The sequence below is a fragment of the Salvelinus sp. IW2-2015 genome, linkage group LG30 (genome assembly GCF_002910315.2).
Source record: "Salvelinus sp. IW2-2015 linkage group LG30, ASM291031v2, whole genome shotgun sequence".
NCBI lineage: Eukaryota > Metazoa > Chordata > Actinopteri > Salmoniformes > Salmonidae > Salvelinus > Salvelinus sp. IW2-2015.
Genome location: NC_036869.1, coordinates 15,925,889 through 15,946,557, shown reverse-complemented (window position 1 = coordinate 15,946,557; position 20,669 = coordinate 15,925,889). Strand labels below are relative to the sequence as shown.

The 20,669-nt window shown below is 45.6% G+C and overlaps 1 protein-coding gene across 1 annotated transcript in view; it reads right to left on the bottom strand.

Annotated features, from left to right (window-relative positions):
• The window catches only part of LOC111954835 (atrial natriuretic peptide receptor 1-like), a 124,554-nt gene that overhangs the window by 37,930 nt on the left and 65,955 nt on the right, over positions 1-20,669 (bottom strand). Inside the window, 2 exon segments of the mRNA XM_023974743.2 lie at positions 1,617-1,752; positions 1,943-2,039. Of these exon segments, the coding sequence (XP_023830511.1) occupies positions 1,617-1,752; positions 1,943-2,039 (233 nt within the window).

The following is a 20,669-nucleotide window of genomic DNA, read 5'->3' as shown; positions in this document are numbered from 1 at the left end:
GGGGGTTAGGGTCAGTCTGATATATCTATAGTATTTCTCCTGTCTTATCCGGTGTCCTGTGTGAAATTAAGTATGCTCTCTCTAATTCTCTCTTTCTTTCTTTCTCTCTCTCGGAGGACCTGAACCCTAGGACCATGCCTCAGGACTACCTGGCATGATGACTCCTTGCTGTCCCCAGTCCACCTGGCCGTGCTGCTGCTCCAGTTTCAACTGTTCTGCCTGCGGCTATGGAACCCTGACCTGTTCACCGGACCGTGCTACCTGTCCCAGACTGCTGTTTTCAAAACTCTCTAGAAGACAGCAGAGAGTAGATACTCTCAATGATCGGCTATGCCAACTGACATTTACTCCTGAGGTGCTGACTTGTTGCACCCTCGACAACTACTGTGATTATTATTATTTGATGAACATTTATGAACATTTGAACATCTTGGCCATGTTCTGTTATAATCTCCACCCTGCACAGCTATAAGAGGACTGGCCACCCCTCATAGCCTGGTTCCTCTCTTTCTTCCTAGGTTTTGGACTTTCTAGAGAGTTTTTCCTAGCCACCGTGCTTCTATACCTGCATTGCTTGCTGTTTGGGGTTTTAGGCTGGGTTTCTGTACAGCACTTTGATATATCAGCTGATGTAAGAAGGGCTATATAAATACATTTGACTTGATTTTGATTGAAGACAGCTACTATGTACCCAGATGGGATGATAAATAACTAGCAAGAAGTTAGTCTAGCATGAGATAAGTGGTTGTGGTCTCTCCCTCTGTGCCTCATGGTGCTCTGAGCTCCCCGTGTGTTACTCACACACACATACACACACCAAACGGCCTCCACTCCTCCTAATAGCCTACAGCTGCTCGCTCTTTGCCTCTCTCTCTCTCCCCCTTTTCTCCATGGCTCCGGTTGAATAAAGTAGAAAAACATTTGGCAATTGGCAAAACAGTTTCTGCTGCTTCCTTCACTCGTATTCGACAGTTTGTCCTTTTGGTCCTTTCGGAACAGGTTTAAAAAATCTATGCATAACGGGTCCGGGCTTTACCGTGTCCATTTCGTAACAGCACTCTGAAGGAGTCAGAATGTTTCAGTTCGGCTGGTGGCTAGCCAAAGTCGGCTAGTCGAACCGAATGAGAAACAAAATAGTACTGTTTGACCATTTTAAGATGCCATAGCCAGCATACACTTCCTCAAAATAGTCAGAATTAGTCTAAGATAACTGAAGAAATCTGTCATTAATTTTGACGTAAAAATCCTTACCGAAGTCCAAAATGAACAAAAACGTCACAAAATGTCATCATAATATTTGCACAAACTCTTCCAAACTGCAAAAAGCATGCTGAGTGTTGAGTACCAGGTCATTAGCAAGGGCCATTAGCAAGTTTGGTAGGCTACCCATCAGCGCCATTAATTTGAAAAGTTTTGGATTGAGATTACCGTGATCAACGGTCACAGGATATTTGTCTCCTATCATCATGACTGCCGGTGTGGTGTAAATATGGCCACCGCAACAGCCCTAATTGTGAGCAGCACAACATTTTAATGTTTCTCTCAGTGTTTATAAAATCTCCAGGGGGTTTTGTTTATTTGTATGCAAATATACATATTTGTTCCTCAGTGCATACGTGCTAAGCAAGCGGGCTTGTCATTCTTGAAGCCACAGTCGGGGATGTCTTGGGGCGGGGCGCCCCCCGGCCACTGGACCTTCATGCCCGGCACTGGAACCAACTCCTTCAGGGTGCTGTTGTAGACGGATACGATCTGGAGATACACAGGATAGATGGTTAGCCTAACTTTGGGTGTTGAACGAAAGTGCATGTCATTGCAGGTTTTATAGCTGCTGCACTGGAAGAGGACAAAGAACACAGCTACAGAGTGTGAATCTGTATTTATGTGCCAGTGTGTGTTTGTGCCTAACCACCACTTTGTGCGAGAAGCAGTCAGTGCCTACCTGAAAGACCCCAGAGTCAAGATCAGTCATGTCCCACAAGGCAAAGTCAATCTCCCGATCGCCTTCTCCATCAATTTGAACCAAGCCAGTAACACCGAGAGAGAGAGAGAGAGAGAGAGAGAGAGAGAGAGAGAGAGAGAGAGAGAGAGAGAGAGAGAGAGAGAGAGAGAGAGAGAGAGAGAGAGAGAGAGAGAGAGAGAGAGAGAGAAAGAAAGAAAGAAAGAAAGAAAGAAAGAAAGAAAGAAAGAAAGAAAGAACAAAGAGATTAACACAAAGGATTCAGGTGCACAATCTGGGCGCAAGCTGTGCTATTTCCTCATTGCTTTCAAGATTGAGAGATGGGCCCTTTGTTCAATCCCGTTGATTGATTTTGTTGCCCTTTACAAAATAAATGAACAAACTAGCCAGCTGGGACCATATTGTGTAGCACCACCTGTTGCCAGTCCCTGTGTGTTGCTATATCCTGTCCCCCGCAGTAAAACAAACCAACAGGATGCAGAAAGTTAGCCTTGCCAAGTCACAAGTACAGATGTAGGATCTTCATTTGAGCCAGTTTGCTACAGCAGGAAAATGATCCTGCAGAAACAGGAAATGTGAATTATTATTAATTAATTATTAATTGACATTTTTGTAGGGGTTGATACATTTTTCGTAAAGGAATATCAAACTTCAGAAGCCTTTTCTAAACCTGAAATACACAACAAGTTTCAGATTTAAAATTTAAGATCTTACACAAGTCAAAATTTGAGGTAAATTAGCAACTTAACTTCTGTACACCGTCTTTAATGTTGTGGAGGGGGTAATGGGAAATAGGAGCATAATGTGATGTAAAGCAACTCTCTTGAATCAAGTCTTTGGTTAAGTAATCCATACGGCACATTTATCAAGCTCGCTTAAAAAAAAACTTAAACTACAGCGTGCACACTGGAGACGGACATGGTTTTGAATATCAATAGGGTTTGGGGGAAACCAAGGAAAATATATGAGTTGATTCAAACTGATGCCATCTCTTAGTTTGGCTCTTGACCCTGCAGTTGTGAGACCTAAAAAGTTAGCTTGATACAAAAAAACTAAAACAAAAACCTGTACTAGAAGATGTTATAGCACTGTGCTGCACATGCACTGCAGCAATAGTTCTGCCAATAAAATGGCGGGAGCTGACTTTTAGTTTTGAAGTTTTTAGAACTTCACAGGCACCTAGGCATTTCCCATACTTCACCTCTTAGGCTTATTTGATCAATGACAGAGACACACAGTGTCTGGGAACTGAACCTGCAACCTCACAGTCAAAAGCCTAGCCTCCTAACCCAAACCTCCCACTTCTTCACTTCTTTCAGACCACTGTGCTGGAAGAGTGTAGTAATAAAGTTTGGGAAAAATCGCTCTCTCTTTCGGCACTCTCAAATTCCTCTATCTTCTTGAGTCAGAGTTGAACAGATTTTGATTGAGCTCATAGAAATAAGATCACTGTAAGCGGTGCGTAACTGGCTGCAGGGAAGCAGAAATGGGTAACAACTGGAGCACTTTAATAATGCAAAAACAAGCGGTGCCCAGAACAACAAAATACGGGTAAAATAACCCGTTGCAAAACCAGTCAGAAGTGCACATGCACTTACAACAAACAATCTCACACACAGACATGGGTGGAACAGAGGGTTAAATACACAACAAGTAATGAGGCAATGTAAACCAGGTGTGTGGGAAAACAAGACAAAATAAAACAAATGGAAATTGAAAGGTGGATCGGCGATGGCTAGAAGACCGGTGACGTCGACCGCCGAACGAACAAGGAAAAGAACCGACTTCGGCGGAAGTCGTGACAGTACCCCCCCTTGACGCGCGGCTCCAGCAGCGTGCCGACACCAGCCTCGGGGACGAACCGGAGGGCGAGGTGCAGGGCGAACCGGACGGAGACGGTGGAACTCCCGAAGCATTGAAGGGTCCAGCACGTCCTCCACCGGAACCCAGCATCTCTCCTCCGGACCGTACCCCTCCCACTCCATGAGGTACTCAAGGCCCATCGCCCAACGCCTCGAATCCAGTATGGAGCGAATGGAATACGCCGGGGACCCCTCGATGTCCAGAGGGGGTGGAGGAACCTCCAGCACCTCAGACTCCTGGAGCGGGCCAGCCACCACCGGCCTGAGGAGAGACATGGAACGAGGAGTTAATACGGTAATCGGGGGGATGCTGTAACCTGTAACTAACCTCGTTCAGTCTCCTCAGGACTTTAAATGGCCCCACAAACCGCGGCCCCAGCTTCCGGCTGGGCAGGCGGAGGGGCAGGTTTCGGGTCGAGAGCCAGACCCGGTCCCTCACTGCGGTGACGGTCTGCACTGGCTTTCTGGAGCAGCACAGCCCACTGAAGGTGAACATGAGCTGCGTCTCATGTCTCCTCCGCACGCCTGAACCAGTCGTCCACCGCAGGAGCCTCGGTCTGACTCTGATGCCAAGGAGCCAGAACCGGCTGATACCCCAGTACGCACTGGAAGGGGGAGAGGTTAGTGGAGGAGTGGCGGAGCGAGTTCTGTGCCATCTCTGCCCAGGGCACGAACGCCGCCCACTCCCCGGGCCGGTCCTGGCAATAAGACCTCAGAAACCTACCCACATCCTGGTTAACTCTCTCCACTTGCCCGTTACTCTCGGGGTGAAAACCCGAGGTAAGGCTGATCGAGACCCCCAGACCTTCCATGAACGCCCTCCAGACCTTCGAAGTGAACTGGGTCAGACACTATATCCTCAGGCACCCCGTAGTGCCGGAAGACGTGTGTAAACAAGGCCTCCGCAGTCTGTAGGCCCGGAGGGAGACCGGGCAGAGGGAGGAGACGACAGGACTTGGAAAAACGGTCCACAATGACAATGGTGTTACCCTGTGAGGGAGGAAGATCGGTAAGGAAATCAACTGACAGGTGCGACCAAGGCCATTGTGGAACGGGTAAGGGGTGTAGCTTACCTCTGGGCAGGTGCCTAGGAGCCTTACACACCGAGCAGGAGGAAAAATAAACCCTCACCTCCTTAGCCAAAGTGGGCCACCAGTACTTCCCACTCATTCCTCTGGATGACCGGAGGAGGGTGACGTGTGGGCCCAATAGATCAGCCGGTCACGGACAGCAGACGGTACGTACAAACGCCCAGCGGGACACTGGAGGGGAGCGGGCTCTGCACGTAACGCCTGCTCAATGTCCGCGTCCATCTCCCACACTACCGGCGCCACCAGGCAGGAGGCCGGGAGTATGGGGGTGGGATCCATGGGCCGCTCCCCTGTGTCATACAGCCGGGACAGTGCGTCTGCCTTCACGTTCTAGGAGCCTGGTTTGTAAGAAAGGGTGAAAACAAAACGGGTGAAAAACATGGCCCACCTTGCCTGGCGAGGATTCAGTCTCCTCGCTGCCCGGATGTACTCCAGATTGTGGTGGTCAGTCCAGATGAGAAAAGGGTGTTTAGCCCCATCAAGCCCATGTCTCCACACCTTCAAAGCCTTGACGACAGCCAACAGCTCCCGGTCCCCCATGTCATAGTTTCGCTCTGCCGAGCTGAGCTTCTTCGAGAAGAAGGCACAGAGGCGGAGTTTCGGTGGCGTACCCGAGTGCTGAGAGAGCCTTCTAGCCTCGGACGCGTCCACCTCCACTATGAACGCCAAAGAGGGATCCGGATGGGCCAGCACGGGAGCCGAGGTAACAGAGCCCTCAGGTGACCAAAATCCCTGTCCGCCTCAGCCGACCACTGCAAACGTACTGGGCCCCCCTTCATCAGTGAGGTAATGGGAGCCGCTACCTGACCAAAACCCCGGATAAAACTCCGGTAGTAATTGGCAAACCCTAGAAACCGCTGCACTTCCTTTACCGTGGTGGGAGTCTGCCAATTACGCACAGCTGAAATGCGGTCACTCTACATCTCCACCCCTGAAGTGGAAATGCGGTACCCTAGGAAGGAGACGGACTGCTGGAAGAACAGGAATTTCTCAGCCTTGACGTACAGGTCATGCGCCAACAGTCGACCAAGCACCCTGCGCACCAGTGACACATGCACGTGCAGCGGAGTATATCAGAATGTCATCAATATACACCACTACACCCTGCCCGTGCAGGTCCCTGAAAATCTTGTCTACAGAGACTTGGAAGACTGATGGAGCATTCATCAACCCGTACGGCATGACGAGGTACTCATAGTGCCCTGAGGTAGTACTGAATGCCGTCTTCCACTTGTCTCCCTCCCAGATACGCACCAGGTTGTAAGCGCTCCTGAGATCTAGTTTGGTGAAGAAGCGCGCCCCGTACATTGACTCTATTGCTGTGGCTATAAGCGGTAGCGGGTAACTGTACCTCACAGTACCTGTACCTCACCGCTCCATGGGCTTCGGAGCGGTGGTGGTGGGGGATGGAACCGACAGACCCCGCTCTGGACGTCCGCGGGTAGCCAACAGGTTATCCAGCCGAATGGACAGGTCCACCAGCTGGTCGAAGGTGAGGGTGGTGTCCCTGCAGGCCAACTCCCAACGGACGTCCTCGCGCAAACTGCAGCGATAGTGGCCGATCAGGGCCCTGTCGTTCCATCCCACGCCGGCGGCCAGGGTCCGAAAGTCCATCGCAAACTCCTGGGCGCTCCTCGTCCCCTGCCTCAGATGGAAGAGACGTTCACCCGCCGCTATACCCTCGGGCGGGTGGTCGAAGACTGCCTGGAAGCGGCGGGTGAAATCCTCGAAGTGATCCAGCGCCGCGTCTCCTTCTCCCCACACAGCGTTGGCCCACTCCAGGGCTTTCCCAGAGAGGCACGAGACGTGCTCCTCGACCCCTATACCAGGGGCTATACCAGGGGCACCTGCTCCTGCTGACTCCATATACAGGTGTGAGATTCTGTAAGCGGTGCGTAACTGGCTGCAGGGAAGTCAGGCGCAGGAGAGTAGAAATGGGTAACAACTGGAGCACTTTAATAATGCAAAAACAAGCTGTACCCAGAACAACAAAATACGGGTAAAATAACCCGTCAGAAGTGCACATGCACTTACAACAAACAATCTCACACAAAGACATGGGGGGAACAGAGGGTTAAATACACGACAAGTAATGAGGGAATGTAAACCAGGTGTGAGAGAAAACAAGAGAAAACAAATGGAAAATGATAGGTGGATCGGCGATGGCTAGAAGACCGGTAACGTCGACCACCGAACGCCGCCCGAACAAGGAGAGGAACCGACTTTGGCGGAAGTCGTGACAATCACTTTATTATGTTATATTTACTACTTCTATGATTGAGTCTCTACCTTGCTCACCGCCATCAGAAATGAATCATTGCATCATAATTAATTTAATACATTTATTTATTTGATTTTCTGTGTCCAACATGCTGCCTCCTACATGTTCTACTGCTCTGACCTCAGATCAGATATGCAAGGTATCATACAGTGGCTGTCCCTGACCTGAGTCTATAGGGCTCATAGTTGACTGAGGTAGTACAGCTCACTGTACCAAATTACTGCTTATATATTACAAGATCTCTAAGGTTAACAGGGTGAATCACGGATGGAATGCATTTATATAAGTACTTTACATTGTATGGGGGTTAGTCATCGTATAATTCATCTACGTTCCTATTTCCAAAGGTATTCGGCACAGATGGCTATGGTTCTTTCAAAGCCATCATCATTTCAACAGACACAGTCTATTCTGACATACATATGACGGACCCCCAAGGACATAATGTACAGTAAACGCGTTCCCTAAAAAGGATCTAATTTGTTGCTACAATACATGATGTCCGTCTATAAGGAATCATGATGATAGTGGCATTTTATGGCTTCTCAATGTCAAACTATATAGGCAAGGTCAGTACAGGTGCATCAAAGCTGGGACTGAGAGACTGAAAAACAGCTTCTATCTCAAGGCCATCAGACTGCTAAACACCAATCACTAACTCAGAGAGACTGCTGCCTACATTGAGACCCAATCACTGGGCACTTTAATAAATGAATCACTAGTCACTTTAAACAATGCCACTCTAAATAATGCCACTTTAATAATGCTTACATATCTTACATTACTCATATCACATGTATATACTGTATTTTATACCATCTATTGCACCTTGCCTATGCCGCTCGGCCATCGCTCATCCATATACTTACAGGTACATTATCTCATTCCCCCTTTAGATTTGTGTGTATTAGGTAGTTGTTGGGGAATTGTTAGATTGCTTGTTAGATATTACTGCACTGTCAGAACTAGAAGCACAAGCTTTCGCTACACTCGCATTAACATCTGCTAACCATGTGTATGTGACAAATAACATTTGATTTGATTTGAGCAGCTACTCAACTTCGAATCTACAGGACAGATATCCATCACTTGTAAATCTGACTAAAACCGTTTTGAATAGTTGTGAAATGTATCCCTCCGCTCCCTGCCTTGAAGTAATTATCACTAATCGTACACGATTGGAAAGGTGAAAGCAAGGGTTCCACTACATAATTTAACCTAGTCCAAAAATGTCAGATCTAGGATTACTTCAAAGGAAGAAAGGAAGGAAGAAGGGAAGGACTGAAGGAAGGGAGGTAGGATGCATTTGAAAAGTATTCTAGCAGGGCCCTATGTCTAAATGTAAAAAATCATTGCTATTTCTTTCTCCACAAAAAAGGGAATCATCTTTCGTCTCTTCGCCAGGTGGTTAAACTGTCCTTGTTCTAAAATCTCCATCCTTTGTGTTGTAAAATACCCGGCTAATTAGCGTAGGAGTAAAAAGCACAGTGGCAGCAGCGCTCGTCTCTGACAAGACTAATCGTGGTAGCAGTGGCATGTGCTTTCAACTAGGCGGGTGAACAGGGGAGTGGTCAGGGGTGCATTGAAAACAGAACTGTAATTAAAGCAAGTAAAGTGTGTGTGTGTGTGTGTAGAAAGAGAGAGAGGAAGAGAAGCAGATCTCGTCTGACATGTTTTCCCAGCTCTTAGACAGGCAGAACCCGAGGAGTGTCCCGTGCACACCACAAAAAAAGAGAGAATTTCCATTTAACTGAATGATAACAGGGATGCTGCTTTTAATCTCGCACCGGGTACCGTGACAAAATTGATCAAGCTTTCTGGCTTTCAGTCTCAAATGTAGAAACATATACACACACCCACACACAAATATCCAGACCACGTTCCATGTTTCAAATCAGCCATACATGAAGGTCACCCACAGATTAAAACACACACACACASACACACACATCAACCCCTGGTCCATTAGTCATTGTAATAGGAGCCCCTCTGTGTAGAAGCGGAAAGTCAATGCCCTGCCCCTGACTCCTGGTGCCTGTGCTACTCCATCAGTCCTGCCTGAACACTGTCATCCACTTCACAGGACCACTCTGCCTCATTCTATTTCTTCTTCCTTTCTATTTGTTTTGCTATGTACAGTCAGGTCAATTGTATGAGTATAAAATAATATCATTTGTAAACAAATCTGAGCATACAGCAGCACAGCATTTGGATTATTTATTTAACAGTGTTTTTTTTATCAAGGGTGCCAATAATTGTTGACCTGACTGTATTTATAGTCCAGTGTTAATGTATTTCTCTCTTTACTGTCTCTTTAAATTCCCTTCACTATTTTCCTATTTCTGTGTCCTTCAATGTTGTTTTCATCTCTCTCACCTCTCCTTCCCCTCTCTGCCCCACTCCCCATCTTATTTACCCACTCTTTCTAAAAGCACTCTCTCAACCTTTTATCTCTTCTCCTCTCTTTCCCTCTCTCCTTCTTTCCACATCTCTCCTTTCCCTCTCTGTAACCACCTCAGTCCATCACCCTACCATCTCCTCTATCCATCTCTCCTCTTCACATCTCTTCCACTCTCGCTCCACACTTTCGTAACCTCCTCCAATCTCTCCATCTATCTGTTGCCAATCTGCCTGAGTCGCCAGGCTCAGTGGGTTTCAGTATAGGTCTCTATAAGAGACCTGGCTAGCCCATTGTGGTGATTACATAGCCCAATCCACTAACAGCTCCCTCTCCTCCACCAATCTGTCCCTTTGTGATGAGAGCAGAGCACTCTACCCATCTGTCACTTGCTGCTCAGGTCTAATGAAGAAGTACCTGTCTTACCCCTGTTCTTTGAAACCTCCATTAATGGAGTCCCTTTCAGCGTCGGTCCCTCTTGTTAATATAGCTTATTCATGCCTTACTCATGTTTTATTCATGCCTTATTAATATATTATAATTGATTAATAAATGGCAAAGGAAGGTCACTCGATAACGAGCTAAGTTGACATTTCCTTTGTAATTTTCACTGTGAAGATGCGTGTTTGCTTTAGAAATGTCAATTATGAAGGCCATCTCTCACATATTATAAATAGGCAATTTTAATTAAATTGCCTTTCTTTTCCCCGTATGTTTAAAAGCAATACATTCCAATGTAGTGGCATCTTCCATGTCACATTGAAACAATCAGCAAGGAAACACATAGGAACCCACGGCTGTTAGACAACCCAAAACATGCATGTCTCAATCTAACGGGGGCCTCTTATAACGGTCAACACAGAAGAAACCAGCCAAGAAGTCACAGAGGAACCAACCACTGCTCAATGAGCAACCGCACACATATGACCACATATGGATTCATCATGCAATAATACAGGCTTTCCCTTACGATATGCAACAGTGCCGCCCCGTATTGTCACCGAGGGGGTTGTGGGTAACTGAAGAGCTATGAGAAGAGGCTTGTGGAGTTCAGAGTGTGGGCTGTGGGAATAGGAGAGAGCGAGTGATCCCACTCGCAGGTTGGGATTAGGAAAAGGCGAAAGATGGAAATCACAAGAGAACAACATCAACCTCCAGCCTCCATGTTCCCATGGACCCCCACTGCCTTCCTATCTCTGAGGTGATTGGTTGATGAGGCTTAATTTATGGAGTAAAGAGTGGGATTTTTTGGTTGAGCGTCCTTTGCTACAGGAGTCTGTTGATATAGTTAGGCTAGTGGGTCCTGATTTCTGTCGATAGAGTTGAACAGATTACGTACAGATGTAGGACCTTAATTTGATCACTCTTTTGTTGCTGAGAATTTCCCTGCACTGCAGGACATGCAAGCGTAGTGAATGTGAGGTTTAAAAAGGCTTCCAGTTTGTAGTTTCCACTTAATTTATTTTTATCAACCCCTACAAAAAATAGCCAATAATTATAATCCACATAATAATTCACATTTCCTGTTCCTGCAGGATCATTTTCCTGCTGTAGAAAACTGGCTCAAATTACGATCCTACATCTGTATGTGCTCAATCGATACAACTCCTCTAAAAATGTACTCTCAAAATGATTCAAGGATGTGGTATTGTACAGTGACGCTAAATTTGGCACAATGTCGCTAGTGAATGCTATGCTGAGAATCGGCGTAATGTAAGGCAGAGTGGTTGATTTTCAACAGATTTATTGACATTTTGTAGTTCTGGATGTTTCTTGGCACCCATTTAGCTGGGTTATATCATATCTTGAAAGAAGATAATGTTCTTGTTTTTCTCAAGGGCCCTGTGCTTTCAGAGTGTGTCATTATTTAACTGCTCATTGAAGTACAGAGGCCATGGAGCCACTACGTGCATCAGGTAAAGGTGTATTGTGAGCTTTGATGTGGTAGGTGGTTATTTGGTTGGAATATATTACATGATACTATTAAACTAATTTAAGGTAATCATCCAAATAATTACCATCAGATAACTGGGATTGTGCCTTTCATTTCCAGTCTCGCCTATCTATTATTGTCATTTTGGTTCAGTCATTGAGATTTCTCCACATAGGTGATTCAAATGTAAGATTTGTTTATTCATTAATCATCCAAGCTAGCCTGTGTGTGTGTGTTTGTGTGTGTGTGTGTTTCAGGCCTTCTATTTCTATCTATATTACACTGAACAAAAATCTAAACGTTACAGTTCATATAAGGAAATCAGTCAATTGAAATATATTCATTAGGCCCTAATCTATGGATTATTTATTTTTTGTATATTACACCCTTTTTCGTGATATCCAATTATGATCTTGTCTCATCCCTGCAACTCCCCAAAGGGCTCGGGAGAGGTGAAGGTTGAGTCATGCATCCTACGAAAGATGACCTGCCAAACCGTGCTTCTTAACACTGCCCGCTTAACCCAGCCGCACCAATGTGTCGTAGGAAACACTGTTTAACTGACGACCGAAGTCAGCTTGCAGGCGCCCAGCCTGCCACAAGGAGTCGCTAAAGCACAGTGAGCTAAGTAAAGCCCCCCCGGCCAAACCCAAACCCTTACCCGGACGACGCTGGGCCAGTTGTGTGGGACTCCCGGTCATGGCCAGTTGATCCTTGCAACATGGGGCCATGCATTATCATGCTGAAACATGAGGTGATGGCAGCGGAAGAATGGCACGACAATGGACCTCAGGATCTCATCACAGTATCTCTGTGCATCAAATTGCTATTGATAAAATGCAATTGTGTTTGTTGTCTGTAGCTTATGCCTACTCATACCATAACCCCACCGACACCATGGGCACTCGACGCCATACACAGTGTCTGCTATCTGCCGAGTACAGTTGAAACTGGGATTCATCTGTGAAGAGCACACTTCTCCAACGTGCCAGTGGCCATCGAAGGTGAGCATTTGCCCACTGAATTCGGTTAAGACGCCAAACAGCAGTCAAGTCAAGACCCTGGTGAGGATGACAAGCACGCAAATGAGCTTCCCTAAGACGGTTTCTGACTGTTGAGAAACCCACAGTTCCATCAGCTATCCGGGTGGATGGTCTCAGACGATCCCGCAGGTGAAGAAGCCGGATGTGGAGGTTCTGGCTGGCGTGGTTTTATTTATTTAACCTTTATTTAACCTTTATTTAACTAGGCAAGTCAGTTAAGAACAAATTCTTATTTACAATGACGGCCTAGGAACAGTGGGATAACTGCCTTTTCAGGGGCAGGACCACAGATTTTTACCTTGTCAGCTCGGGGATTTGAGCCACCAACCTTTCGGTTACTGGCCCAACGCTCTAACCACTAGGCTACCTGCCACCCCAATACTTATATAAATAAGCTATTTCTGTTTATATTTTTAAATGAGCAAAAATTTCTAAGCACCTGTTTTCGCTTTGTCATTGTGGGGTATTGTGAGTAGATTGCTGAGGAAATGTTTTTTTTAAAGCCATTTCAGAATAAGACTGTAACATAACAAAATGTGAAAAATGTCAAGGGGTCTGAATACTTTCCGAAGGCACTGTAAAAGGCAGCCTGGACAAAGAGCAGACACATCATCACACCACCAGAGCCGTGTCAGCTGACCCTGACTGGCACAAAATGGACGCTGGTCGCCCAGTCACCCTTATCAGTGGGAAGGGAAACAAAGGCAGCCGGTCGCCTGATGTCAGTCTATACCTTTCGCTTGGTCATTATTCTTGTACTGTAGTTCTGACGGACAATGTACAGTGTTGGACTGTCATAGCCACATGCCGTGTTGGTATAGTGCCCTTCTTATCCCAGTTTGGCCTATATGACTCACTATATGTATAATTATTTGGTGTTCTTAACATAACATATTCCTTAGCTAATTTGCGTCAAACGTATGCTTATTGGTTTGCTTTAGCTGTCATGGATGTTTTATATGCTAGTCAATTGTGTAAATAAAATGACAGAATATACGCTATTTACATGCAGCAGGTCACTCAGTGAACTCATACGCTTCCTAACTCATACACTGCATGGGTAGATCATTCAGTAATTGATTGGTTGAACTTATGGGCATCAAGTAGCCTCGAGGTTAGTGCGTCGGCCAGTAAACGAAAGGTTGCTGGATGGAATACCGGAGCCAACAAGCTAAAAAAAAAAAAAAAATCCTATCGCTGTACCATTGAGCAAGGCATTTAATCCTAATTGTTCCAGGGTCACTGTGACCCCACTCCCTGCGGGTGTCTTGGGGAGGGTTGGGATATGCAACAACAACAACAATATATTATACACTTGTGTGTAACAGGACAAATATAAGCACCCCCCCAACTGATAATATTATCTTGATAGTGCCGGTCAGAGGTCACATTACTCTAAGTGGTCTGAGCCTGACGTCTATCCTCTTCAGCAATGACCAAACAGGTCCGAGGTCAGTGGATCATGGCTGTGAGCTTCTGTTCGGAATGGAGTGACAGTCCAATGTGACTGTTTCTGCACCTTATACTACTTAACCAATTTACTCAGACTAATGTGTGTTTTACTGTACCTCCAAAACCATTTTCCCCCCTAAGTTCTAAATGGCTCTAAACTGTATTGTGGAATGAGAGCTCCTGTGTGCACGTAAAATAGTTTACAGGCGCACATTGGTGGAGTTGTGTTTCAGAAAAGGAAACATTCTGTTGCAGTTCATTGCAGCACAGCTTAGAATGTGATCATTCAGCTGACCTCAGGGTTTGTTTTGGATCCAGTGTGGTTCGTTTCTATTGAGAACAAGTGTCAAAAGTTTTGCTAACTAAACAAAGTGAAACAAACTGCACAAGGTCCACATGACTTAAAAACCTGACAACAGTTCAACCCCTGGATTGATTCGATAAATCGCCCTTGGCGCTTGTGCATTATTTTTTATTAAGTCTTCAAAACTGGTTACAAGTGGTTATTCAATCTATTCAGCCCTGGGGGATGTAGAGCTAAACAGCCATTATGTTGCCAGAGGCTGCCTGTGGGTAATGTGAGCTCTGTGGTGTGCTGCTGACTACTGAATCATCATGGCCTCCTGTTACACTGAGGTCAGCCTGCTTCCCTGTGTGCCTCTATCCCCACTGTACTGACCTGTGTGTCTGTGTGTGTGTGTGTGTGTGTCTCCATCCCCACTGTACTGACCTGTTTGTCTGTGTGTGTGTGTGTGTGTGTGTCTCCAAGCGCCGCATGTGTGGCTGACTGTGGTTCGTGGCCTCTAATGCCCAGCTGTACTGACCGGGTGCGGGTGGGTGCTCAGCGCCACTGTGCTGAGCCTGGTGGTGCCTGTGTCGCCAGTCCCCACGGGTTGTTGTGACTGATCTGGTTGTCCCTGTGTGTCTCCATTCTCCCTATGTGCTGAACTCCGTTGTGTCGTGTTGTGTGTCGTTTCTCCATCCCATCTTGGCTGACCTGGTGTATGTGTGTGTGTTGCGTGTGTCTGATCCATCTCCACTGTTGCCTGACCTGCTGTGTCTGGTGTATGTGTCTCCATCCCCACTGTGCTGACTGTGTTCTGTGTGTGTGTTTGTGTCTCCATCCTCACTGTGCTGACTGTGCTGTGTGTCTCCATCCTCACTGTGCTTGTGTGTTGTTGTGTGTGTGTGTGTGTTGTGTGTGTGTGTGTGTGTGTGTGTGTGTGTGTGTTGTGTGTGTTGTGGTGTGTTGTTCCATCCCCACTTACTGAACCTGTGTCTACTGAGCCTTTTCACCCATCTGGACTACCTGGAGGTAGGATTTGTCATGGACTACTGGAGGAGGGAGTTGGTCATGGACTACCTGGAGGAGGAGTTTGTCATGAAGGCCTAAGTGAAGTCTCTTGCATAGGGGTTCATTTAAAAATTATATATAAAATGTAAGCCTTATATAACTAGGCAAGTCAATTAAGAACAAATTCTTATTTACAATGACGGCCTACACCGCCAAACCCGGACGACACTGGCAATTGTGCGCCACCCTATGGGACTCCAATCACTGGGTTGTGATACAGCCTGGAATCAAACCAGGGTGTCTGTAGTACGCCACTAGCACTGAGATGCAGTCTTAGACACTGCGCATCGGGAGCCCTCAAATTACAGGTAGCTCTTTGATGACTGTTGTTTCTCTCTCTTTTCAGTCCCCTTCCCTCTCTCTTTATTTCAGTGTCTCTTTCTCTCTCGCTCTCTTTCTCTTTGTCTCTTTCCATCTTTTTCTTAATAAAAGTGGTTTTGATTGACCAAAATCTGGTTTGGGAATTAGAAGATCTTTCCAGCTCCCAATTGTTAAACGTAAGTACCTCTTTGAATTATGGCCCTAAAGTGTGCCGTGCACTCTCCCCATCCACCAAGTATCTTTTTACTCCTTGGAGGTCTCAATTGCACTCATATACACCCCCCCCGCCCCCCCAATCCTCTACACACACACACACACATTATTGACTTTGCCCTTTCCAAAGAAGGTCGTCATCCCAAATCCATTCATTTTAGTCCCTCGGACCGCTCTGAATACCCTCCCCCCTGTTTATCTCCACCTCCCCATCTCTCCTCTCACTGATTAGATTAGCTGCCAGCTGCAGCTGGGCCCAGCCTGTCAATTCCCTTGATGGACACACTTCCTGTGTCCATGTGTGCGTCCAAATGGCACCTATTCCCTATACAGTGCACTACTTTTGACCAGAGCCCTATGGGCCATTTGGGAAGAACCCATATGTTTTGAATAAGAGAAAGTGGAGTCCCTCTTTTCTGTGGTTGGTTGCCAGGCACTGGTGGTACTTCTCTTTGGATTTCGCACAATGTTGATTGAACAAATGTTCATATATGGTAATATACTTAATCGTTTTATTACGGTATAGGACAGCTGGTTTGAGAAAGTCCCTTGTTGCTGGTGGCACTGTACTTTTCCATCGCATCTGGATCAATGTTTCTATCGCACTGTAGATTTTGAGTTGGACTAATATTTTTGTGTCATAAACCTGTGGTCTTTATATTTGTACAGGACACAAACATAAATGTTTTGATTATCAGATTGCCTGTTCTTGTTACAACCGCCGAAGAAGCATTGGAATGATTGGGACTGGAGTAACACTGACACGCCAACAGTGTGATAATCTCTCTTGCTACTAATCATTGCCAGTCTGCCTTCCCTCCTTTTCCTGACGTGTGACATCAACCAGTGCAGAATTTCATTAGGGCTCTAATCAGTAGTAATCAGCAGTAAATATAGTCCATTTAGCGCCGGGTGCCTAATTGACAAAGCACTTCTATACTGAACAAAAATATAAACGCAACATGTAAAGTGTTGGACCAGTGTTTCATGAACTGAAATAAAAGATCCCCCAAAAATGAAGTAGGACAAAAAGCTTTTTTCTCTAAAATTCTGTGCACAAATTTGTTTACATCCCTATTAGTGAGCCTTTCTCCTTTGCCAGGATAATCCATCCACCTGACGGGTGTGAGGTATCAAGAAACAAATTAAACAGCATGATCATTTTTGAGGGAACGTGCAATTGGCATGCTGACTGCAGGAAAGTCTACCAGAGCTGTTGCCAGAGAATTGAATGTTCATTTCAACATAAGCCACCTCCAACGTTGTTTTAGAGAATTTGGCAGGACATCCAACTGGCCTCACAACCGCAGACCACATGTAACCACGTTATTGTTGTTTCTACCTACTTGACCTTTGTGTCGTTGACTTTGCCAAATAATGTTTGTACCATGTTTTTGTGCCGCTACCATGTTGTGTTGCTACCATGTTGTTGTCATGTTGTGTTGCTAGCATGCTGTGTTGCTACCATGTTGTGTTGCTACCATGTTGTTGTCATGTTGTGTTGCTAGCATGCTGTGTTGTCATGTTGTGTTGCTAGCATGTTGTTGTCATGTTGTGTTGCTAGCATGTTGTTGTCATGATTGTGTTGCTACCATGTTGTTGTCATTATGTGTAGTGTTGCTAGCATGCTGTGTTGTCATGTTGTGTTGCTAGCATGCTGTGTTGTCATGTTTTGCTGTTGTTGTTGTTTAGGTCTCTCTATGTAGTGTTGTGTCTCTCTTGTTGTGATGTGGTGTTTTGTCCTTTATTTATATGTGTTTATTTTTCCCAGCCTCCGTCCCGCAAGAGGCCTTTTTGCCTTTTGGTAGACCGTGTAAATAAGAATTTGTTCTTAACTGACTTGCCTAGTTAAATAAAGGTTAAATAGAAATTCAGAAATGTTTCTATCACTCAAAATTGAGTTCAGGTGCATCTTGTTTCCATTGATCATCCTTTATATGTTTCTACAACTTGATTTGAGTCCACCTGTGGTAAATGTAATTGATTGGACATGATTTGGAAAGGCACACACTGTCTATATTAGGTCCACAGTTGACAGTGCATGTCAAAAACAAAATCAAGCAGTGAGGCCGAAGAGATTATCCGTAGAGCTCTGAGACAGGATTGTGTCGAGGCACAGATCTGGGGAAGGGTACCAAAACATTTCTGCAGCATTGAACGTCCCCAAAAACACAGTGGTCTCCATCATTCTTAAATGGAAGAAGTTGCACCCCACCTAGACTCTCCTAGAGATTGACCGCCCGGCAACACGGGTATCGGGGGAGAAGGGCCTTGGTCAGGGAGGTGACAAAAAACCCAATGGTCACTCTGACAGAGCTCTAGAGTTCCTCTGTGGAGGTGGGAGAACCTTCCAGAAAGATAACCTCTCTTCACACACTCCACCAATCAGGCCTTTATGGTAGAGTGGCCAGACGGAAGCCACTCCTCAGTAAAAGTCACATGACAGCACACTTGGAGATTGCCAAAACGCACCTAAAGAATCTCAGACCATGAGAAACAAGATTCTCTGGTCTGATGAAAGCAAGATTGAACTCTTCGGCCTGAATGGCAAGCGTACTTCTGAAGAAAACCTGTCACCATCCATACGGTGAAGCATGGTGGTGGAAGCATCATGCTGTGTGGAGATGTTTTCAGCGGCAGGACTGGGAGACTAGTCAGGATCGAGGGAAAGATGAACGGAGCAAAGTACAGAGAGATCCTTGATGAAAACCTGCTCCAGAGAGCTCAGGACCACAGACTGGGGTGAAGGTTCACCTTCCAACAGGACAACAACCCTAAACACACAGCCAAGACAATGCTGGAGTGGCTTCGGGACAAGTCTCTGAATGTCCTCGACTGGCCCAGCCAGAGCCCGGACTTGAACCTGATCAAACATCTCTGGAGAGACCCAAAAATAGCTGTGCAGCAACGATTCCCATCCAACCTGACTTAGCTTGAGAGGATCTGCAGAGAAGAATGGGAGAAACTCCCCAAATACAGGTGTGCCAAGGTTGTAGCGTCATACCCAAGAGGACTCTAGGCTGTAATCACTACCAAAAGTGTGTCAACAAAGTACTGAGTAAAGGGTCTGAATAGTTATGTAAAAGTGATATTTCAGTTTTTATTTTTATTTTATTAGCACAAATTTCACAAAAACGTTTTTGCTTTGTCATTATGGGGTATTGTGTGTGGATTATGATGAGGGAGAAAAACAATTTAATCAATTTTACAATAAGGCTGTAACCTAACAACATGTGGAAAAAGTAAACGGGTCTGAATACTTTCTGATAATGAGGAAAGAAAGAAGAGGGGGAGAAAGGAGGGGGGAGACTGGGGTGTTTGAAGCAATGAAAGTCTAAAATACATGTTCAGGATGTAATAGCAAAGTTAGAGAAAGTTGAGGATACATTGAGGCCGAGTTCCTGGCAGTCTTCGGTCGGGGATGGCGGGTCAGAGAGTGAGCAACACTGTGTAAAATTATAAAGGAAAAGGAGAAGAAAGAAGGAGAAATATAGTGTGGAGAGGGATGGATAGCAAAAAAAACTCAGAAGAAACCTCAGAAGTCGGGGAGCATCGAGAAAGGGAAAGAGAGCTTAGAGCAGCAATCATCAATAGATTCAGCCAAAGGCTGATTTTTTTCTTGAAAGGATTGTCTGGGGGCCGGAACATAAATACAAATCATATGTAGACTGCAAATTCAGCGCAAGAAGATATCATATTTGACCAAAACATAATAATTTCAAACCTTGCTTACATTTGTATACGGTCACATACACTGAGCATACTGTACCAAACATTGAGAACACCTTCCTAATATTGAGTTGCACACCCAGTTTTGCCCTCAGAACAGCCTTCATTTGTTTTCTTCATATCACTTGGGGGGCTAAATAAAAACTATTGTGGGCCAAATTTTGGCCGGCGGGCCGCCAATTGTGGAATCCTGGCTTCAAAGGAACAGACCAAGGGAGAGAAGGAAGGATAAACAGATGGGGTAATGAAAAGAGAAGATAAACAAGACAAAGTAGCCAGACAGACCGTAAAAGTAAAGTAGCAAGATAGTAACAAGAGTACAAGATGAACAGGATAAAGAAGTTAGACAGGTAAAGGGGTAATAAAAAGAGGGTGAAATAAACAACAAGATCGAGAGCATGGACAGAAGGAGACAAACTTAAAAGGACACAGCAGTTTTGAGGAGGGGAGAAATAAAGGCAACATTTTGCATAATGATGTCATTATCTAGTTGAAAACAAGCTTCATGGTTGTAGAGACGTCAGATTATTGTGTGAACCATGTAGAGACGTCTTTTTTCATGACGTCATCCAGACGTTACTTAAATACATTATTTTGGTCAGATTACCAGATTACAACCAGTGAAAGATTTATTTTTCTGATCACTAAAAAGATGTCTAGAAAACGTCCTTCTATAACTAGTAAACAACCTGAACCTGACGTCCCAAAACACTCCATAATAACTTTAGCGCAACCAGCACACTGGGTAGGATTAGCAACAAGATAGAGACAAAGTGTGAGGCTAAAACTGATTTAAGAGGGGAGGGTGCTGCTCTGCTGTGCTGTTCTCTGTATGACGGAGGCAGAGCGAGACGGGACCCAGATGGGAGAGATAAACAGGACGCTCTGTCTCCCCTTTATTAGATTCCCTCCCTTTTATTATTGAGGTCCTGCAGCGCCGTGTGTCCTGACAGAACCCACACGGGTGTTTTAACGCCATGCAGGACTGGACTGGACGAGGGGGGCGACGACGACGACGACGACGATGGGGAC